The 19,145-nt window shown below is 37.2% G+C and overlaps 1 protein-coding gene across 1 annotated transcript; it reads left to right on the top strand.

The window, feature by feature from the left end:
- The first annotated feature begins 1,796 nt into the window (after positions 1–1,796).
- On the top strand, positions 1,797–18,955 carry LOC117426981 (pituitary tumor-transforming gene 1 protein-interacting protein-like). The gene is made up of 7 exons (XM_034045271.3): positions 1,797–2,239; positions 7,656–7,708; positions 9,591–9,699; positions 10,605–10,710; positions 11,488–11,553; positions 11,888–11,934; positions 14,808–18,955. The coding sequence occupies exons 1-7, from the start codon at positions 2,155–2,157 to the stop codon at positions 14,849–14,851; spliced, it is 510 nt and encodes a 169-aa protein (XP_033901162.1). The 5' UTR covers positions 1,797–2,154; the 3' UTR covers positions 14,852–18,955.
- Positions 18,956–19,145: the final 190 nt, after the last annotated feature.

The following is a 19,145-nucleotide window of genomic DNA, read 5'->3' as shown; positions in this document are numbered from 1 at the left end:
GTTAATACCTACACCACCAACTTGACTGGTATCTTAGATACTGTAGCACCAATCAAAACTCGGAGAGTGACTTTATATAAAAAAAAAAAAAAAAAAAAAAAAAAAAAAAAAGCTCACCGTGGAATAATGATACAACTCGTAAGATGAAATATGAGGGTCGTAAACTAGAACGGAGATGGCGGGTATCTAAACTGCATGTTCATTACATTGCATGGAAGGGCCACCTGGTTAAATATAGGAAGGCTCTGGCGTTGGCTAGATCATCATATTATTCTAATTTAATTTAAACAAATAAAAATAATCCTAGATTTCTTTTTTCTACCCTATTAATTAATTAATCATTCCCCTAATAGTCCTACCCTTGACATTGGCTCCTCTCACAGCTGCAATGACTACTTACATTTCTTTAAAAATAAAATACTAGACATCAGAAATGAGATTCCATAGACACCTTCTATTAAGGAGGACTCCAGCACAATTTTACCAACTACACCTATTAAGGATATTATGGGGGCTTTTTCTTTGATTACCTTACAGGAACTGACAGAGCTAGTTTATGATATGAGAGCTACTACATGCTCTCTTGATCCTATTCCTACAAAACTATTAAAAGATGTTCTTAGTGTTATTAATACCCACATTTTAAAAATTATAAATGGTTCACTTTCCTCCGGTATAGTTCCCTCAGCACTTAAGGTAGCTGTGGTAAAGAAACTCGATGCTTAAGAAACACAATTTGAACCCTGAAGTCCTCAATAACTATAGGTCAATCTCCAACCTACCATTCTTTGATAAGGTTCTAGAGAGAGTTCTTGCAATTCGCTTACAAAAATGTCTAACTCTTAATGGTATATTTGAGAAGTTTCAGTCTGGTTTTCGTGTTGCACATAGCACTGAGACGGCCCTTGTCAGAGTTGTTAATGATATGCTGATAATAAACTTTGTCTTGAACTTTCCATCAGTTTTAATTCTTCTAGATTTTGCTGTTAACTTACAAGGCCTTGAAAGGATTAGCACCTAGTTATTTGCAAGAGTTACTGACCCCGTATCTTCCAAACTGCACTCTGAGATGACAGGATACGGGGCTGCTGGTTATTCCTAGGGTCAACAAAAGCAACACAGTAGGAGGGAGGGCTTTTTTCTTGTAGATCTCCTAAATTATGGAATGTTCTGCCTTTGTCAGGGGAGCTGGGACTGTTACAGTTTTCAAGTCAAGACTAAAAACACACTTTTATAAATGGCTTTCTTATCTTAGTGAGCTTTAATGTAAATTTAAAATTGCTGCTTTTGTATTATGTGTGTACTGTTATTTAAATCTGTTATTTAAGTGGTCTGATTGTGGCAGTTGTATGTGTGACATGCTATACAAATATATTGTGGTTTGTTCTTTTTTCTGCTATGTACTGTAAAGTGCTTTGCGATACTTTTGTATAAAAACGCTATATAAATGCAATAAATAAATACATATGAACGGCAGAGGAAAAAAAAAAAGGCTTTTAAGATAAATCCACAGCAAACAAACGTAGATGACCCATCATGTGACAGCTGCGTCAAGTTCAAAGGCAATTTGTTTCAGAAATAAATTTAATGGTATAAAACTAGCAAGATATTTATCATAACTGCAATGAATTGTTTTTTGCTAAATTTATACTATTACCTATTTATCAATTAGCTTAATTTCTCACGAAAAGGGTGGGGCTGATCCAAATCTGACAATTCCGGCCAGTTGATGTTGCCAACAAACGGCGCTCCTATTTAAAAAAAAAAAAAAAAGGCAACAAGATTTTCGCCCTGATGTAATCTGTGAAATTGACAAATCCAACGCGCCCTCGGTGTAGTCACGTGATGTGAACCAACCCCATTTTTTTCCCCCTTTGTTTTACTTTCTTACACGGCCTGAAGCTGAGGAGTTCTTAGGACAACAGTGGAAAGTTTTAGTGTTGCGTGTGGTAGAGTGAGTTATACAAATATTTGTTCAGACAGCCAGGTAACGGTGAATATTGCTAGGGAGGCAAAAAAGAACTTGCCCATAACTAGCTGAGCGAAACTTTATTTTTTGTTCCCCACCCCTAAAACAAAGCGGACATTCGTTGTTGTCAATAGCGGAATTACTAAACGTGTGATATTAACATAAGGCCGAGGATAGTTTTAAAAATGGAGTTACGGATTTTGGTGCCCTTCGTGTTGGTTGTTTTTAATCTAGGTTTAATCGTGGGACAGACTGCCGAGCCTGGTACATGTAAGTTATGTTTGTTTTCTCTTCATATTCTTGCACTGATGGCACTGTGTAAGCACTTATTTTGCTTTAAATATTCTGGACCGGTAATTGAGCAACAAATAGAATTTCAATTTTATTTTTTCAACTTCCCTGAACTTGTTTAGTCACACAGTGGAACAGTAGTTTCAATATAGTTTCATAATCGCCAGTCTGCTGAAAACAATTCCAAACGTTTTATTGTTTAATTACAACAACGCTATCGCTACAGGTCACATTGTTTTTACATCAAATGTCGTTTGACATAACTAGAAAACTATCACTGTGGAGGGGAATTGCGGAGTGGGTTATTTTTCAGAATTCTAAGATTCTTTGTAATATATATAAGAGAGCCAGCTACCCTATTTATTATTCTGGTCGTGTTTTAAAAGATTGTCACTTTTTTGGTAAGCAGACATGCCAAGTCATTTGACCTATTTATTTATTTTTTAAATCTATTTTAGAACTTCATGGCCTCAGTTGTAGCAGACTCACACACCTAAAAGAAAGGAAGTGATAATGTGTTTAATAGGACATGTACAAATCCCATTCCTAGCATTGATAATCTCTGCATTATCAGGTGGTACTTTTAAAATGCCTTCACCAGGCCAAAATGAAATCAGTTTTTATGATTAAGGTGTTGGCTCGCATACAGGTTCATTTATCACGCTACATTTGACTTGGTCCAATCATTAAAATGGTACGTTTGTTATATTGAAAAGCCATCGATATCCAACCAATGACAAGTCCAGTCAAAGACGTTTCATCAACAGTCTTGAACTGACTTTAACACTGCTGACCTGAATAGCTGTCAAGGAAAGGTCGTGCAAAAAGCACACCAGTAAACTAATTTATATTATCTATATTTATTTTCATTTAATTTTACAGTGTAAGACATTCACACTAATTAGTTAGGTGTCCTAGAATGGCCAGTTATGTAAACTACGAAGTCATTTGTTGCTGAAATTCATGTGATCTTGTTAGCCTCATTCTTTGGTGATCACGTGATTGTGTGGGAAGTTTTTCAAGAAATACAGTGATTTGTTATCAAAAACTGCATTTCTCCGGCTACAACACTATTTGAAAATGGAAGTACTGGAGTATAGAGATTTGATAAAGATCCACTATGTTACAGGTTTGTCAGGTTTGTGGTGTGTGTGTTTTTTTTAATTTTTTTTTTTTTACTGCCAGTGTAACCCTTACAAAACAGACTTTATACTGCTCCAGTACAAAATAAAAGCAACCTAGCTAAAAACTAAGTAAAAGTCTTCGAGTTTTAAACAACCAGCATTCCTACAGTTTTCAAACACTTATCGGAAGGGGCAATATAACCTAATTCTTTAAGTGCTTGATAACCCCCAAATATCCACTCATACTGACATACTGTAGTTTTGAATTATTATAGAAATCAGCCTACTGACCTGCCTAAAGCATGTCTTGTCTTCAAATGCACTATATAGTGCTGTGAAAAAATATTTGCCCCTGTCTGATTTTCTGCAAATTTGTGCACATTTTTCATTGTATTTGGTCAGATTTTTTTGTGGGTTGTAGTAGTATATAGAGGGAGTCTGAGAGAAAAAATGACACCAAAGTTTGGTGCTTCTTTCATTTGTTTGGTGTGCAAGGTAATCAAACATGCAATCTTCAGGTGTGAAAGTTATTGCCCCTCCTAGTTAACTCGACCCAATTAAAGGGATAATTAGGGTCAGCTGTTTGAGTACTTTGGTTAACAACCAGGCCTGATTTGGGCCAGCCCTGCCCAATATATATCTGACTAACTTTGGCCCTTACCATCAGAGTGAAGTTGTCAGCACACAGGTTCTAGAGGCACATCATGCCACGAACAAAAGAAATTCCTGAAGACCTCCGGACAAAAGTTGTTGATGCCTATCAGTCTGGAAAGGGTTACAAAGCCATTTCTAAGGCTCTGGGGCTCCACCGAACCACAGTCAGAGCCATATTGTCCAAATGGAGAAAGTCTGGGACAGTATTGAATCTTCCCAGGAGTGGCCGTCCTGCCAAAATCTCTCCAAGAGCAAGGCATAAAATCGTCCAGGAAGTCACAAAGAACCCTAGAACAACATCCAGGGATCTACAGACCTCTCTCGCCTCGGCTAAGGTCAGTGTTCATGACTCCACCATCAAAAAGACACTGGGCAAAAAATGGAATTCATGGCAGAGTAGCAAGGCGGAAACCATTGCTCACTAAGAAGAACAATGAATGCTTGTGTCAAGTTTGCCAAAAAGCACCTGGATGATCCTCAAGAGTTCTGGAACAATGTTCTATGGACAGCTGAGTCAAAAGTGGAACTTTTTGGCCAACATGGGCCCCGTTATGTCTGGCGAAAACCAAACACTGCATTCCACAGTAAGAACCTCATACCAACGATCAAGCATGGTGGTGGTAGTGTCATGGTTTGGGGATGCTTTGCTGCATCAGGACCTGGACGCCTTGCCATCATTGAAGGAACCATGAATTCTGCTCTGTATCAGAATTCTACAGGAGAATGTCAGGCCATCCATCCGTGAGCTGAAGCTGAAGCACAGCTGGGTTGAAGCAGTTTTGCATAGAGGAGTGGGCCAAAATTCCTCCATGGCGCTGTGAGACAAATCAATAACTACAGGAAGCGTTTGGTTGCAGTTATTGTTGCTAAAGGTGGCGTAACCAGTTATTGAGTAAGGGGGCGATTTACTTTTTCACACTGGGGCATTGGGAGTTGCATAACTTTCTTCAATAAATAAATGAAATATGTATCAAATTTTTGTGTTATTTGTTCACTCAGGGTCCCTTTTTTCTAATATTAGGTTTTGGTTGAAGATCTGGTAACATTCAGTGTCATAAATATGCAAAAATGCAGAAAATCAGACAATCAGGGGGCAAATACTTTTTCACGGCACTGTGTGTGTATATATGTGTGTGTGTGTAATATATATAATTATACACACATACATCTGTATACATACACACAATTACAAAATGGAACTTTTGTAAGTATACTGCATGCAAATTTGTGGTTTTTGGTTTTACAATAAATCCTGTATGTTTGATGGAGACCTTGAAACGAACATTACAAGTGGGTGGTTTGTATTAGGATTGTTTGTATAGTACCATTTGTCATTTAATACAGGCTACTAACCTTGTTGTCCTGCAGTGTTTTACAAGGTCAATAGAGAGAGCCAAACTGTAGAGCACCACTCCTAGTAATGATTTATAATTCCACTAGGGCTTTGGGGTGAGTGTCCTTGTCATAAAGTTGGAAGCACATGTACAGTATTTCATTTAACCACAAATGTGGCAGTAATATCAGTATATTATTCCTATAGTATAATGTGTTTGATTTTGAAGGGAGCATTACAGTAGGTCTGGAGAGTGCAATGAAGCAGTAGCATTTTAAATTTTAAATGCATCTCTTGATCCTCACTTCCTGTGTAAACATCAAGGACATAGTGCTTGTCATAGTTAATGTGTTTTCAAATGTAAGCAAATTATGTTTCTATGCATTGTGGGAAAAAGTTTCCATATCCCTATGAAGTGACTACAGAATGTTTGTTTGATTCATTGTCCCGAGTTGTTGTTGTTGTTGTTTATTAATTATATATATATATATATATATATATTATAAATATACAGTACTGTGCAAAAGTTTTAGGCAGGTGTGAAAAAATGCTGTAAAGTAAGAATGCTTTCAAAAATAGACATGTTAATAGTTTATATTTATCAATTAACAAAATGCAAAGTGAGTGAACAGAAGAAAAATCTACATCAAATCAATATTTGGTGTGACCATCCTTTGCCTTCAAAACAGCATCAATTCTTCTAGGTACACTTGCACACAGTTTTTGAAGGAACTCGGCAGGTAGGTTGGCCCAAACATCTTGGAGAACTAACCACAGTTCTTCTGTGGATTTAGGCAGCCTCAGTTGCTTCTCTCTCTTCATGTAATCCCAGACAGACTCGATGATGTTGAGATCAGGGCTCTGTGGGGGCCATACCATCACTTCCAGGGCTCCTTGTTCTTCTTTATGCTGAAGATAGTTCTTAATGACTTTCGCTGTATGTTTGGGGTCGTTGTCTTGCTGCAGAATAAATTTGGGGCCAATCGGATGCCTCCCTGATGGTGTTGCATGATGGATAAGTATCTGCCTGTACTTCAGCATTGAGGAGACCATTAATTCTGACCAAATCCCCAACTCCATTTGCAGAAATGCAGCCCCAAACTTGCAAGGAACCTCCACCATGCTTCACTGTTGCCTGCAGACACTCATTTGTGTACCGCTCTCCAGTCCTTCAACGAACAAACTGCCTTCTGCTACAGCCAAATATTTCAAATTTTGACTCATCAGTCCAGAGCACGTGCTGCCATTTTTCTGCACCCCAGTTCCTGTGTTTTCGTGCATAGTTGAGTCGCTTGGCCTTGTTTCCACGTCAGAGGTATGGCTTTTTGGCCGCAAGTCTTCCATGAAGGCCACTTCTGACCAGACTTCTCTGGACAGTAGATGGGTGTATCAGGGTCCCACTGTTTTCTTCCAATTCTGAGCTGATGGCACTGCTGGACATCTTCCGATTGCGAAGGGAACTAAGCATGATGTGTCTTTCATCTGCTGCAGTAAGTTTCCTTGGCTGACCACTGCGTCTACGGTCCTCAACGTTGCCCGTTTCTTTGTGCTTCTTCAAAAGAGCTTGGACAGCACATCTGGAAACCCCTGTCTGCCTTGAAATTTCTGCCTGGGAGAGACCTTGCTGATGCAGTATAACTACCTTGTGTCTTGTTGCTGTGCTCAGTCTTGCCATGGTGTATGACTTTTGACAGTAATCTGTCTTCAGCAACCTCACCTTGTTAGCTGAGTTTGGCTGTTCCTCACCCAGTTTTATTCCTCCTACACAGCTGTTTCTGTTTCAGTTAATGATTGTGTTTCAACCTACATACTGAATTGATGATCATTAGCACCTGTTTGGTATAATTGTTTAATCATACACCTGACCTATATGCCTACAAAGTCCCTGACTTTGTGCAAGTGTACCTAGAAGAATTGATGCTGTTTTGAAGGCAAAGGGTGGTCACACCAAATATGGATTTGATTTAGATTTTTCTTCTGTTCACTCACTTTGCATTTAGTTAATTGATAAATATAATCTATTAACATGTCTATTTTTGAAAGCATTCTTACTTTACAGCATTTTTTCACACCTGCCTAAAACTTTTGCACAGTACTGTATATATATTTATTTTCTGAAGGCTATATGTTGGGAACCACTTTAAGAAACTGCTCTTGTGTTTATGGGACAGTATTCCTCATGCAGTGTATCTCATGGTACTGAAGTCTGTGTTATTTTCATCCTTGGCGGGGGGGTTATGTATGGTCCTAACATGCCTTGTTTATCGTGTCTTGTTTTTCACAGCTTGTTCAGTTCACAGTAACACCAGTTGTGAAGTCTGCCTGAAGAATGTTTCGGTGAGTATGTGGCACGTGTCATGAGATCATCAACTTGATTTTGTTTAGGGTGTGCCAGTAAAGTGCATTCTCATGCTGCTTTTGACCTAGTAATTTTCAATGTATTAAACATTTTTATACAGTACATACAAAAACAGGAGAGTGTGTTTGGGGTTTATAGCAAGTGATACGTTTTGAATTTGGCTTGACATACATTATTCAGGACATTCCATTGCCCAATCCTCATTCTTAATGCTCGCGCTTTGCTAACAACTGCCTTCCCCTCTGCAAGTGCATTCTTTCAGTATAGTAGAGAACCAGGTTGATTTAATTGATCCTAATGCTGGAAGATCTAAGCTTAGGTCGGCCAGGATGTCCTCGGCTCACTGCGCACCAGCGACCTCTGTGGACTGGTCGGGCACCTGCAGGCTTGCCTGTAAGCTGCCCAGAGCTACGTTGTCCTCCGATACTGTAGCTCTGGGTTGACTGCATGGCGGGCCTGCGGAGTGAAAAGAAGCGGTCGGCTGACGGTACATCCTTCGGACAGCGTGTGTTTGTCTTCGCCGCTTCAGAGTCACAGGGGTGGTAGAGGTGAGCTGAGCCTAAAATACAATTCGACATTTCAAATTGGGAGAAAAACGGGGTAAAATCAATTGGCGACTACTAAATATATGTACCCGCTCAACACAAGGAAACGACACGGTGGTTGAGGTGAAACCTTTATTTTTTTAAATTATTTCGAATTTATCATGAACTCCTTAATAATACTACGTACTCTGAGTGATTGAGTTTTTTTTTTTTTTTTTTTTTACTCGTGTTGCTATAACATGACTCTCTCTACTCTAGCTAGTAAGAACAGAAAATTGTAGATTCAACAATGAGTGAACCAATAAATACTTATTTATTTTTACCAACTGTACCAAACGCAAAGCCAATGTGTTTATTGTGCAATGAATGTGTGTCCGTAGTTAAGGAATACAATACGAAAAGGCATTTTGAAACCAAACAAGGAGCTTTTAGAAATACCTATCCAGAGGTCACAGTAGTTAGCTCAAAAGTAGAAGCACTGATCTCTTCTTAAGTTATACTATTAATATGTCGCATACATTTTAAAATGTTTGTAGTGATACTTCGTTAAATTCTCACAATGTTCTGTTATTAAAGTAATATTCATATGGTAAAATGTAACAAGTATTGTTCAATATATGTACATTAAGTTATAGAATTATTATTGCTTAAAATTGTGCAGAGAAATACTCTGGCCTGCCTACTCCTAACTTTTTCCCAATCTGGCCCCCTTAAATTAAAAAAAACTAGTTCAAGAGCCCTGCTCTAACTAAGGCAACTCTGTCTGTCCAGGGTATACGAGAAACACCTGCAAGCAGTTTTACAGCAAGTACAGCATAAACCAGTCTGCAATGTTGCAGATGAAACTACAGTTGGGAGAGAAGTGTCCTGAACATTGTATTTATGAAAATTGTATATTTTTGTAATAATGCCCCTTGTTTTTGACTATTATGTATATTGTAATGCCAGCAATAAGCTGTTTTTTTCAAAACACTTATTTGTTGACTGACCTACAGTACATTGTTACTAGTGGACTGCTTTTAAGAAAGATTTTTCCTGGAAACTACAGTATCTCAGGGACTTATAAAAAAAAAAAAAAAAAGAATTCAATAGATTTGTAATGTAAAAATGTTGTTTATGTTCAAATTACGTTAATTCTTAATAAATTGGTAAAATAGGAATTGGTCATTTTGAAAACATGGAATTTGCCATTCCCAGAATGGAAAGTCAGCAGCCCTATAAATGGTTGTTTAGTGAAATTGACAGCTGGTAGCACGTTAATGTGCTTTTACGTAGTTAATTCTTACACTGTTTGTTTTTCTTTGTGTTGTTGTAGTGTTTGTGGTGCAACTCAGACAAGAAGTGTATCGATTACCCAGTGAGGACGATCCTTCCTCCCAGGTCTCTGTGTGAGCTGCCCTCTGCCAGATGGGGAGTCTGCTGGGGTAAGATTAGAAGATTATATCTGATGAGGAACTGTATGAAACATTTTGATTACAGTTAAACTGACTTCACCGGTCCTACAACTTTGCCAAACGCTTGCTTCTGGCACTTTTTTGTTTCTTTGTTTCATATGAAACACAAGGGACATTGTCATTTAAACTGTTTGTTATTGGAATGGTGGAAAACTACCAAGATTTCCCAACATAAAACCAATGTCACCTTACAATAATTGATTTTTGAGTTTCAGTGTTTTAAAATAAAATATCAAACAGAACAAAATTTGAATGTACCATTTGTAATTCAGTAATATGAGAGAATTGGTCAGGGGTCTGAATACTTTTGCAAGGCACTGTATATAATGAAACCTCATGTTTATTGCACACTGAGCTGCTGAAAGCAGGATCTTGGTAACTGGTTTTGACAAAACTGCATCAGCGTTTGCAATGTACTGCATGCATTCCCCTAAAAGGTTAGAAAAGCACCTAACTAACTTATTTAACCTGCACTGTTGAGTGTGGCACTAAATAGCTGCCAAACTTAACAGACCTGCATCTGTAGCATTAGATTATTTCTTCTTCAGATTTTTGCTTGCATAATGAGAGACTGGTTTTTGACAGTGTATTCTGAGTGTTATAAAGTTGACATCCCTTTACTGTGGATTGATTGTGATGTGTGGTAATAACAATGCTTGGAAAGGTTTTAGAACATGTTTGTTTTCCATCATGGGCTACTCCTATAAAAAAATACTGTAGGGATCTACTGATGCTGAAGCTACTGCATCATGAACGAAATGCCAAAGGTAAAAGAAAGAGGGCTTTTTTTGATGGTGAGCAAATGCTGGTTTACATTAGACCTTCATATTGAATATTTGAATTTTAACTGAATTATTTCGCGTCTTTATTTGCAGTGGATTTCCAGGCTCTGATCATCGCCATGTCTGTGATATTGGGGGCTCTTCTGCTTGCTGTTCTCATTTGCTGCTGTTGCTGCTGCAGGAAAAAGAAGGTTAGAGGGTGAGTGTCTCAAATTTACCTCCGTAAGGAATTTTGCCTGCAAGCTTTCGTCAAATGAATACGTTTACGATGAAAGTTGTTTCACGTAATGGAACTTCCTTGTGGTATATTTGCAGAAATATCTTTTTCTATTTTGTGTCATTTTTTATGTGAGGGACACCGTTCAACAATATTATCTTTTAATACTTATCACATCTCCTTGTTGTTGTTTAAAGATGGATTATTTTCTTTTGTTTTTTTAGTAGTTTTTTTTTGTTACTGGAACTGCTTAGTACATGTAAGCTGAATTTATTTTACAGCACTGGTGGAACCCCCGTGGGCTGCATCAACCAGCTGTTATAGGGGTAATCCTGGGATAACCACAGATGCTGGTTGATGCTATCTGGGGTAATACCCCAGTGCTGTAGAAAAGTCTCATAATATCCAAGGGGGTTGCTTACCAAGTTGAGCTCTGTTCTACTTTTGTAGAATTTTAAACACCTAATGCTTGTTCGCTTGACTTTACCTGTGTTGGTTCCTAGTGTACTTGTTTGTAGAATGGGCTCAGTAAATACTGGTACATGTTTGGTTTAAATTAAGTTTACAGCAGTGTTGGTGTGCACATCAACAAATTCCTGTTTTTATAACGATGAGGATTACATGCAGGTGTGGACCAGCTGCATCTGCTCTACTTTCAAAAAAGATTTAGTGTGTGCTGCAATTAAATTGTCTGAGTCACTGCAAAGAAATGATGTAGTTCATGTTCTTCTCAAACTACTTGTTTTTGGTTTGTTTCAGACCAGATAAAACTGAGGAAAAAATCATCCGTCAGAACGAACAAAGGAAGATCCGCCAGGAGGAAAGGTAAGCCAATAAAAAAAGGTCCTGTACAGTGACAACCCGTTACTGTCTGTCACAGTTCCACAGTTATAAAATTAAAGGGACTTAAAGGAACTGTAATACTGCTGCATCTTGAACATGCTCAAACCTGAACCTTAAACACCAGATGGATTAATAAAAAGTTCAAGAACTGTGGTATTAAGATTATCCGAGGGCAGATTTTATTTGGCATTCTGCATAGATCTGGAGAACCTCTTTTCAACTGTGCAATATAAACATTCTGAAAGTAAGATTTTGTCTTTTGATTTGCAATCAATCCATGAATTATACCCTGAAAGATCATTTTTTGCCATTGCAGGAAAACTGAAATGAAGGTCCGACATGACGAAATCAGAAACAAGTATGGTGAGTATCCCAACAAGTGTGGCAGTTTTGTGTTTACAAAACGTTTATCACCTCTATCTAAATGTGCTTTACAATTAAGTGACTGAGAAACTAGTTATGCGGAAATGTGCTTGTAAATCTGTTTCAAAGTATGCAAATAACCCAGCTTATTTGAGAAATGCATATTTTAAGCCAAATCTCTTTTGACTGCTGGTTTAAAGAAAGTAGGATGTTTTATGCTTACAGCCGCATCTTTTTATCAAAATATGAGAATAACACATCCCTTCCCCTATTGCCACTCTTGTTGTACAGTATCAAATTATGGTTTGTCAACTTTGCAAAAAATGGGTTTGGTCTTCAGGGTTAGAAACTAACAGTACTGTGCTACCAGTCCAAAGGACTAGTATCTTTTTGAAACTTGCTAGTCCTGATGTAAAGTTAAGTTGGAATCAACAACAGTTGGGGTCCCTAAAAAAAGGCTTAGATTTTATTTTGCTAAAATATGAAGACCATTATAAATTTTAGATTTACAAATTATTATTATTTTTTTTTTTTAACAAAGCACCTTCGTAAACGCTCATACAGATCGACCAATCACCTGTTTGCACCTCGTTACTGAGCGACTAACTATACTGTGTGCTGAGAAACTGACACTGACAGCACCAGACGGGATGACAGAGGAAAAAATTCTCTCAGCTGTGTCACCTTGCCGACCATGAAGCACCGCCTGGAATTGACACAGATGACACAAATAAAATGTTTATGAATTACTATCTACTATAATTAATGTACTCTCATACACACGTGGTCTTCACCTAAAGTCCCAATTTAAAGTCTATACGTTTCACTGTTGCCCTCGGGATGAAATTCTTAGCTAGGAGGCTAACAATTATATATATTTTTAAACACTGCAATAACAGTTCTGCTTGTGAGCATCCACAGTATAATTTGACAGAACAGGTGATTTATTTGCAGTATGCGAGACCTTATTTTCCCCCATTGGTGCTTGAGCCCCAGAGCGCTCACAGAATCCCCGCCTGTGCACCTATTCTCACAGATTAAAGCCTGGTTTTCAAACAAACTGCTTACTGCTCAGCAGTACTGTATTGGTATAAGAAAAGTGTGTTTTAAAATTCAGCTTCCAGTCACTTAAAATATGCTGACGATAATGTAAACACCACCAAACTACAGACAACGGGTCCCGAGCTTTAAACGTGTTACTGTTTATAGAACTCAACTTTATTATGAATATATTGTTATGTTTTAAGCAACATATTACGATAATGTTCATTGTGGTAATTGTTTGTTTACTAGTTTTAAAATGTTTATTAAAACGTGGCCTATTGTTTGACATCGCTAGTACAACCGGCCCCCTTTGCTAATGACATCTTCAGTAATGTTCGTAACCCAGTATAAATCCACACATTTTTGTAAAATGACTTCACACTTACTTCAAAAGATGCAACGCGTTTCAGTAAATTCAAACGATAAACTTCGCATCCCGCGCAGAGTGAGAACACAAACATAAAACGTCATTAAATGGGGTTGGCATTGCAGGGGAGATGAAGGGAGGTTTCAGTTCCGAGTGACTGTTTTCTAAGCATTATTTGCAAATTCTTATTCACCACTGCTACACCCCATTAGGAAATTGACTTCCTGCATTTTTTTAATGCAAAACTGAACGTGAGACTGTGTACATTTGTTTTAAGTACTTGCCCAGAGGACTACTGAGACAGACATCAACTAGTCCTCATCCGATTTAATCCGCCTTGGGCAAGTGGGAGTGTCTAACTCTGGGTCTTGATCTAATTGGGTCATGTAACCTGAGGAACAAGTTTTTAGCACAGAACTTTGGAATCACTGTTCTCCTTTTCAGGCAAAATACCAAAAATAACTAGTTGCTCACCTGGTGAAAGCACGGCCACGTGGTGTGTTGGGTGAGTCATGCAGTCAGGGGTGCGCATGTTCGCTGCCTGGCTGTGTGAAGTTGCCAGTGTTCGCTGGGGATTCTGGAGGGAGTGTCACATTGGCACTGGCGCTTCAGTGAAGGAGCATAATTGGACATTCTAAATTGGGGATAAAATAGGGATAAAATAATTGAATTCAGCAATAGAAAAACATAATCTTACCTAGTTCAAAAATATATTAATATGTTTCTAGTGTTAATTACATTTTTAGAGCTGGGTAACAATTGTCTGGTTTTTAATTTTAATTTAATTAATTAATTAATTAATTAATTAATTAATTAATTAATTGGGGGGGGGGGGGATTTTAGAATTACACCCAAACATCAAAATATGGATATGAATAATCTAAAAGCAAACACTTCAGTGCTGTGCAATCAGAAACATTTCTAGATCTCATTGGCCCTGAAAAGGTTAAACATTATGGGATTTAACCAAATAGATCAAACTTCTACAAATAGTAGTCAGATCTCCGAACTGTTTCATGTGCCCTCTGCTGGTGTCAAAGGAAATCTGTTCTCTTTGGCATCAGCTGAAAACTGTGTGTGCGCGTGTGCTTATTTTAACTTTCACTTCCAAGCTAAATAGAACTATTAATCTTTGTTTAAACATTTACAACCAGTAAATTGACAATCTCAGATCTGAGCATATTAGATCAGTGGTTATTCTATTGTAATGCTGTTCAACTCTAAAGTAGACAAACATAAGTGTACAGGAACTATCCGAAATGTCCATCTGTTTAATTCAGTTTCTTAAGATTGACCCTCAGTTGTTGTTTAAGTGAATGTGTCTGTGTCAGGCAAATGAGAATTGGCCATGTATTGTGACCTTGTCCTGGATTTCAATGGTTCCCCACAGTACTTGAAAGTCCCTTAGTTTACCTTTTGTGTATGTACGGAGTTAAATATTTCCTTTTTCATTCTTTTTTAGGATTGACCAAGGAGAACCCTTACACCAAGTTTGAGAACAATTAACTCCTTAGTCAACAGTCTGAAAACTTCATAATCCTTCTTTCCAAAACTCAACAGAACATTGAACCAAACCAGTGACTTTAAGCTGTTTCTCCCACAAACCAGAACTTGCCATCTAGGTATTGCTAGATCTAAATGTCTACATCCACTTCAAGCAACCAAAGAAGCAGGGATAGTCGAGTTGGCATTATACGATGGAAACTAATTTCCAGCATGAAATATTTCACTCTCTTCGTATGTGAACAAGTTCACCAGTTTTATATTAGATTGCTTCTCTGGTGCAGTGGATTTAATATGTGTGTGTATATTAGAACAAAAATAAGGGTGTTTTTTGTTAATGGCTTGTCACAAGTGCCAGCTCTTAGAATTAATTATGTTTTTGCTGCTTTGTGCTAAGAAGCAAGGTAGCGATATTGTAGCTTACACATGTTTTAAATGTTCTTGGATGATGTGATTTAAAACACGTAATATAACCAGATAAGCATTTAAAACGGTATACACATTTTTAGAATTCTATACAAGACTACAAAAGAGTGGGAGAGATCAAAGAAAATAAAAATCCATTTAAAAGCTTTAAAGAAAATCGAGGCGCTTACACTGGAGCAGGACACCAGGGTGATTATGAAACACCAAAGGGGCAATGCTGTGTATATAAAGTGTAAGCCTGCATTAGGTTTCTAGTATACTATTGACAAGATAATGTGGACCTGTGGATATAAAACTTCTGTTTTTAAAGGAAGAAATAGCTAAAGTCACTGTGTCTGGGGTTTTTTTCATACTTACCAAGAATATAATAACAAAATCATGTTAAATCCTTTTTGTTTTTTGAAAGCTTTTTTTCCATTGGGATAAGGTGAAAAAAGTGCTAATGCTAATATTAAAAAAAAAATAATTATATATATATATATATATAATTACATCTAACTGTAGGTTGGTTTGAGAATAACGCAACGCAGTATGTAAAGTGCTGCATCCTGGTACCATTGCTGTTGGTCACATGGTCTGATTGCAGCTCGACCATTGGCGGGAGTTTCAGCTAAAGCACATGAAGTGATTATGTAACCAAAAGCAATAACAACTTTTCTATTGTGTACTCTTTGAAATATTTGCATATTTCAAATGAAAATGTAAAATACATTCAAAGACAAGGGGAAACCAAAGACATTACTTTTGCTAATAAGAATGTTTTTTAAAGCCTTAATTAGCACTCCTTTATGTGTTTTGTTATAGCTTTCATTTCTCTGTAAAATTAAACAGGGGGGGGGGGGGGGAGAGATATTAATGTGGATTTTGACTGATGTGCAGCTGGCTTTCATTTGCTGCTGTACCGCTTACAATAAAATGATTTGTGTTTGGTAGTAGCAAAAGCAATCGTCACTGAGTTTATAAACAAAACAAACTTGTAACATAACAACCTAGACCGTATTATATAAGCTGTCTGAACTATGAATAGGAAACAATGTTCATTTAAAATGTTATTGCAGAACATTGAGTTTATTTGATGATAAACTTACTGTTATTTCCTTTTGATTTAGTTGTAAAGTAAAACTAATTTTGTGGATTGTTTAGGTTGTGCAGCGATAAGCCAGAAAGATACTGTGGTAACACATTTAAAATAGTCATGTGAAACCATCATCAGAACAGCTGTTATTTCAACAGTGGTCCCATATTAATTCATTAGGAATCTGTGAATGTAGTGTTCTTATTTATCTTCCTGGAATGAAGGCATTCTATTGAAATGCATATGCATTTTTACAGGAATCTGTTTCACTCAAGGAACAACAGCCAAGCATGTATTATTGCTAAACTGTTGGAACCTTTTTAAGCCTTTTCAAGGAATGATAACCAAAGCTTTAACATCTGTTGTTCCATTAGCACTAGCAAGTGCAGCAATAGCCATTTTCTTGTGCTAATGTATGCAGATTTAGAAAAACTAAAGCAGCACTATAGATTAACAGACCTAATCACTACATGGGCAGCACAGGAGACTTGGTAATCTTCTAATTTATTATTATTTAGCAGACACTTTTATCCAAAGGGATTTGCAGAGACTAGGGGGTGAACTATGCATCACAACTCCTGCTGCAGAGTCACTTACAATAGGACCTCGGTTTTACTTCTCATCCGAAGGACGGAGCACAAGGAGGTTAAATGACTTGCTCACGGTCACACACAGCGAGTCAGTGGCTGAGCTGGGCTTGAACCTGGAACTTCCTGGTAACAAGCCCTTTTCTTTAACCACTGGACCACCAAGCCTCCTTACTGTCAGTATACTTACAAAATCTGTATATGCCTAATTTTAAAGTTTAATGAAATAACTTTATCCCCATTTAAAAGGGGACCAGTGATTTAATGTTCCTTGGGACCTTTGGTTATCACTCCTATAATCAGAGACTTGTCTTTCCTTTCTCACATTTTTTCCTGCTGGAACTCACTGGGGTAGAGGGGAGGCAAGCACTCCTTTGTTTATGATAGAATGTTTACATTGGGGGGAAAATATACTTCAATCTGTTTTAAATTCTGTGCTCACAGAAGTATGTAGAAGCAAAATTGACATTTATTTATTGCCCCTTTTTCAGGTGCATTTCTATATTTTTTTTTCGCCAACTAAGAATTGCTTTTTCATATTAGTTGCATTTCATACATAATTTGGAACTATGATATGATAATTGCTAACTGGCTACATAATTAACATTTTTTTAAAAGGCATCCTAGTTGCCTCGAAAGCAATCAATTGCACCTTACTGGGGAGTAGGAAACTGATGGGAGCGCATCTTTTGAACAGGTGTATGCATTGGGATACCGATATGTTTAGGATTCAAGGGAGGAATGGGAATATGGTGTGTGGGTGTGTGTGTGCGGTTTTTTGTTTTTTTTTAATAAACCAGCTTCCTCAGAGCTAATTAGAATCCTGACAGGGACAGTTTGTGGCAATGGTAACATTTCTACCTTGGAGACTAGGGTAGACTGGAACAACTTGGAATTGTATTTTTTAATGTAGAATGCTTCTATTAAATATTACACTCCAGCCATCTTTTTTTGTCAATGAACTAAGAGGGAATAAAGCAATTATTGGTAGATATACACTCCAAAATAAATACAGCTACGTCAAAGGTACTTTGGTTTAAAGATGCATCTGACACCCCCCCCCCCCCCCCCCCACACCCCCTGCCTTTGTATACTTCTTAGATTTTTGCATTGTGTAAAGCAAATCTTGTGTTTTTTGTATTTGAATGTAATGTACGGTAGTAATGCACCTCTGCACTGAGCAATCCTCTTTTTTTGCTTTTTAACCAATGCAGAAAACCATGCTTGGCTCAGGCTCTGCAGCCAAGATTGAAAATATTTTGAAAAGGCATGTCATGGGGTTACAGTTTGGTTATTCTTTAAATTGTTTTGAAAAGGCATGTCATGGGGTTACATTTTTTATCTTTCATGCAGTGAAAGAATAACCTGTTGGTTTATTCTTCATCACAGTATAAGAAAAGGCAACGGATGAATATTGTGAAGTAATGTGAAACATATTTATTTCACCAAACTACTGCATGGTTTCACCATACTCTCTACTTCCTAACCCTTTCTCAACCAGATAAATTATTGGAAGATCCATCAAATGCCAATTTTGCTTTTGTAAAACATCCTTTGTTTTCATTTTAGTGAGTGCTTAGCCATACAAAATGTACTGTTAAGGGGGCAACATTTTATGGAATGAAGAACAAGTACACATTTCTCCACAAGTTTAAAACATTTTTGCAAATTAAGATTTGGCTAAATTCAGGCTACCGAATCCTGATACTGAACATGCTTGTAATTTAATCTCTATGTCATGATAAGAAATTGTATAATTTTTTTTTTTTCTGCCTAGAGCTTGTATTATGTAGAAGCAATATATGTTAATTTCATTTCTGTATGCTTTCAAATGTGCTCGGTAAGTTAGCTGTTCATAATGTGTTAATCACACAGTAATGCTTACATAGTGATTTGTAATGGTTAGCTTAAATATACCATAGCTATGAATTTAATCTTAACACTTTTGACTTACTGGGGTAGACCTGACACATTTGTGTAATTTCATATTTTAATAAATAGTCCAGTGTTAAAATGAAATTGTTCTTGATGTGTTTTGGTTGGTTTATTTTGTTTATTTAGATTTTGTAATGGCTCGGGGAATGAATTGATATCTTAATGTAATTTACACCCTGGACAGAACATTTGTGAATAATACTGAGTTTTCTAAACATCCAAAATTAGCAAATACAGACATATTAAAGGCAACAGTAAATTCAGCTAAAGCCAA

Source organism: Acipenser ruthenus, chromosome 11 (genome assembly GCF_902713425.1).
Source record: "Acipenser ruthenus chromosome 11, fAciRut3.2 maternal haplotype, whole genome shotgun sequence".
Lineage (NCBI taxonomy): Eukaryota > Metazoa > Chordata > Actinopteri > Acipenseriformes > Acipenseridae > Acipenser > Acipenser ruthenus.
The sequence above is the reverse complement of the archived record's forward strand: the minus strand, read 5'-3'. Positions and strand labels throughout refer to the sequence as shown.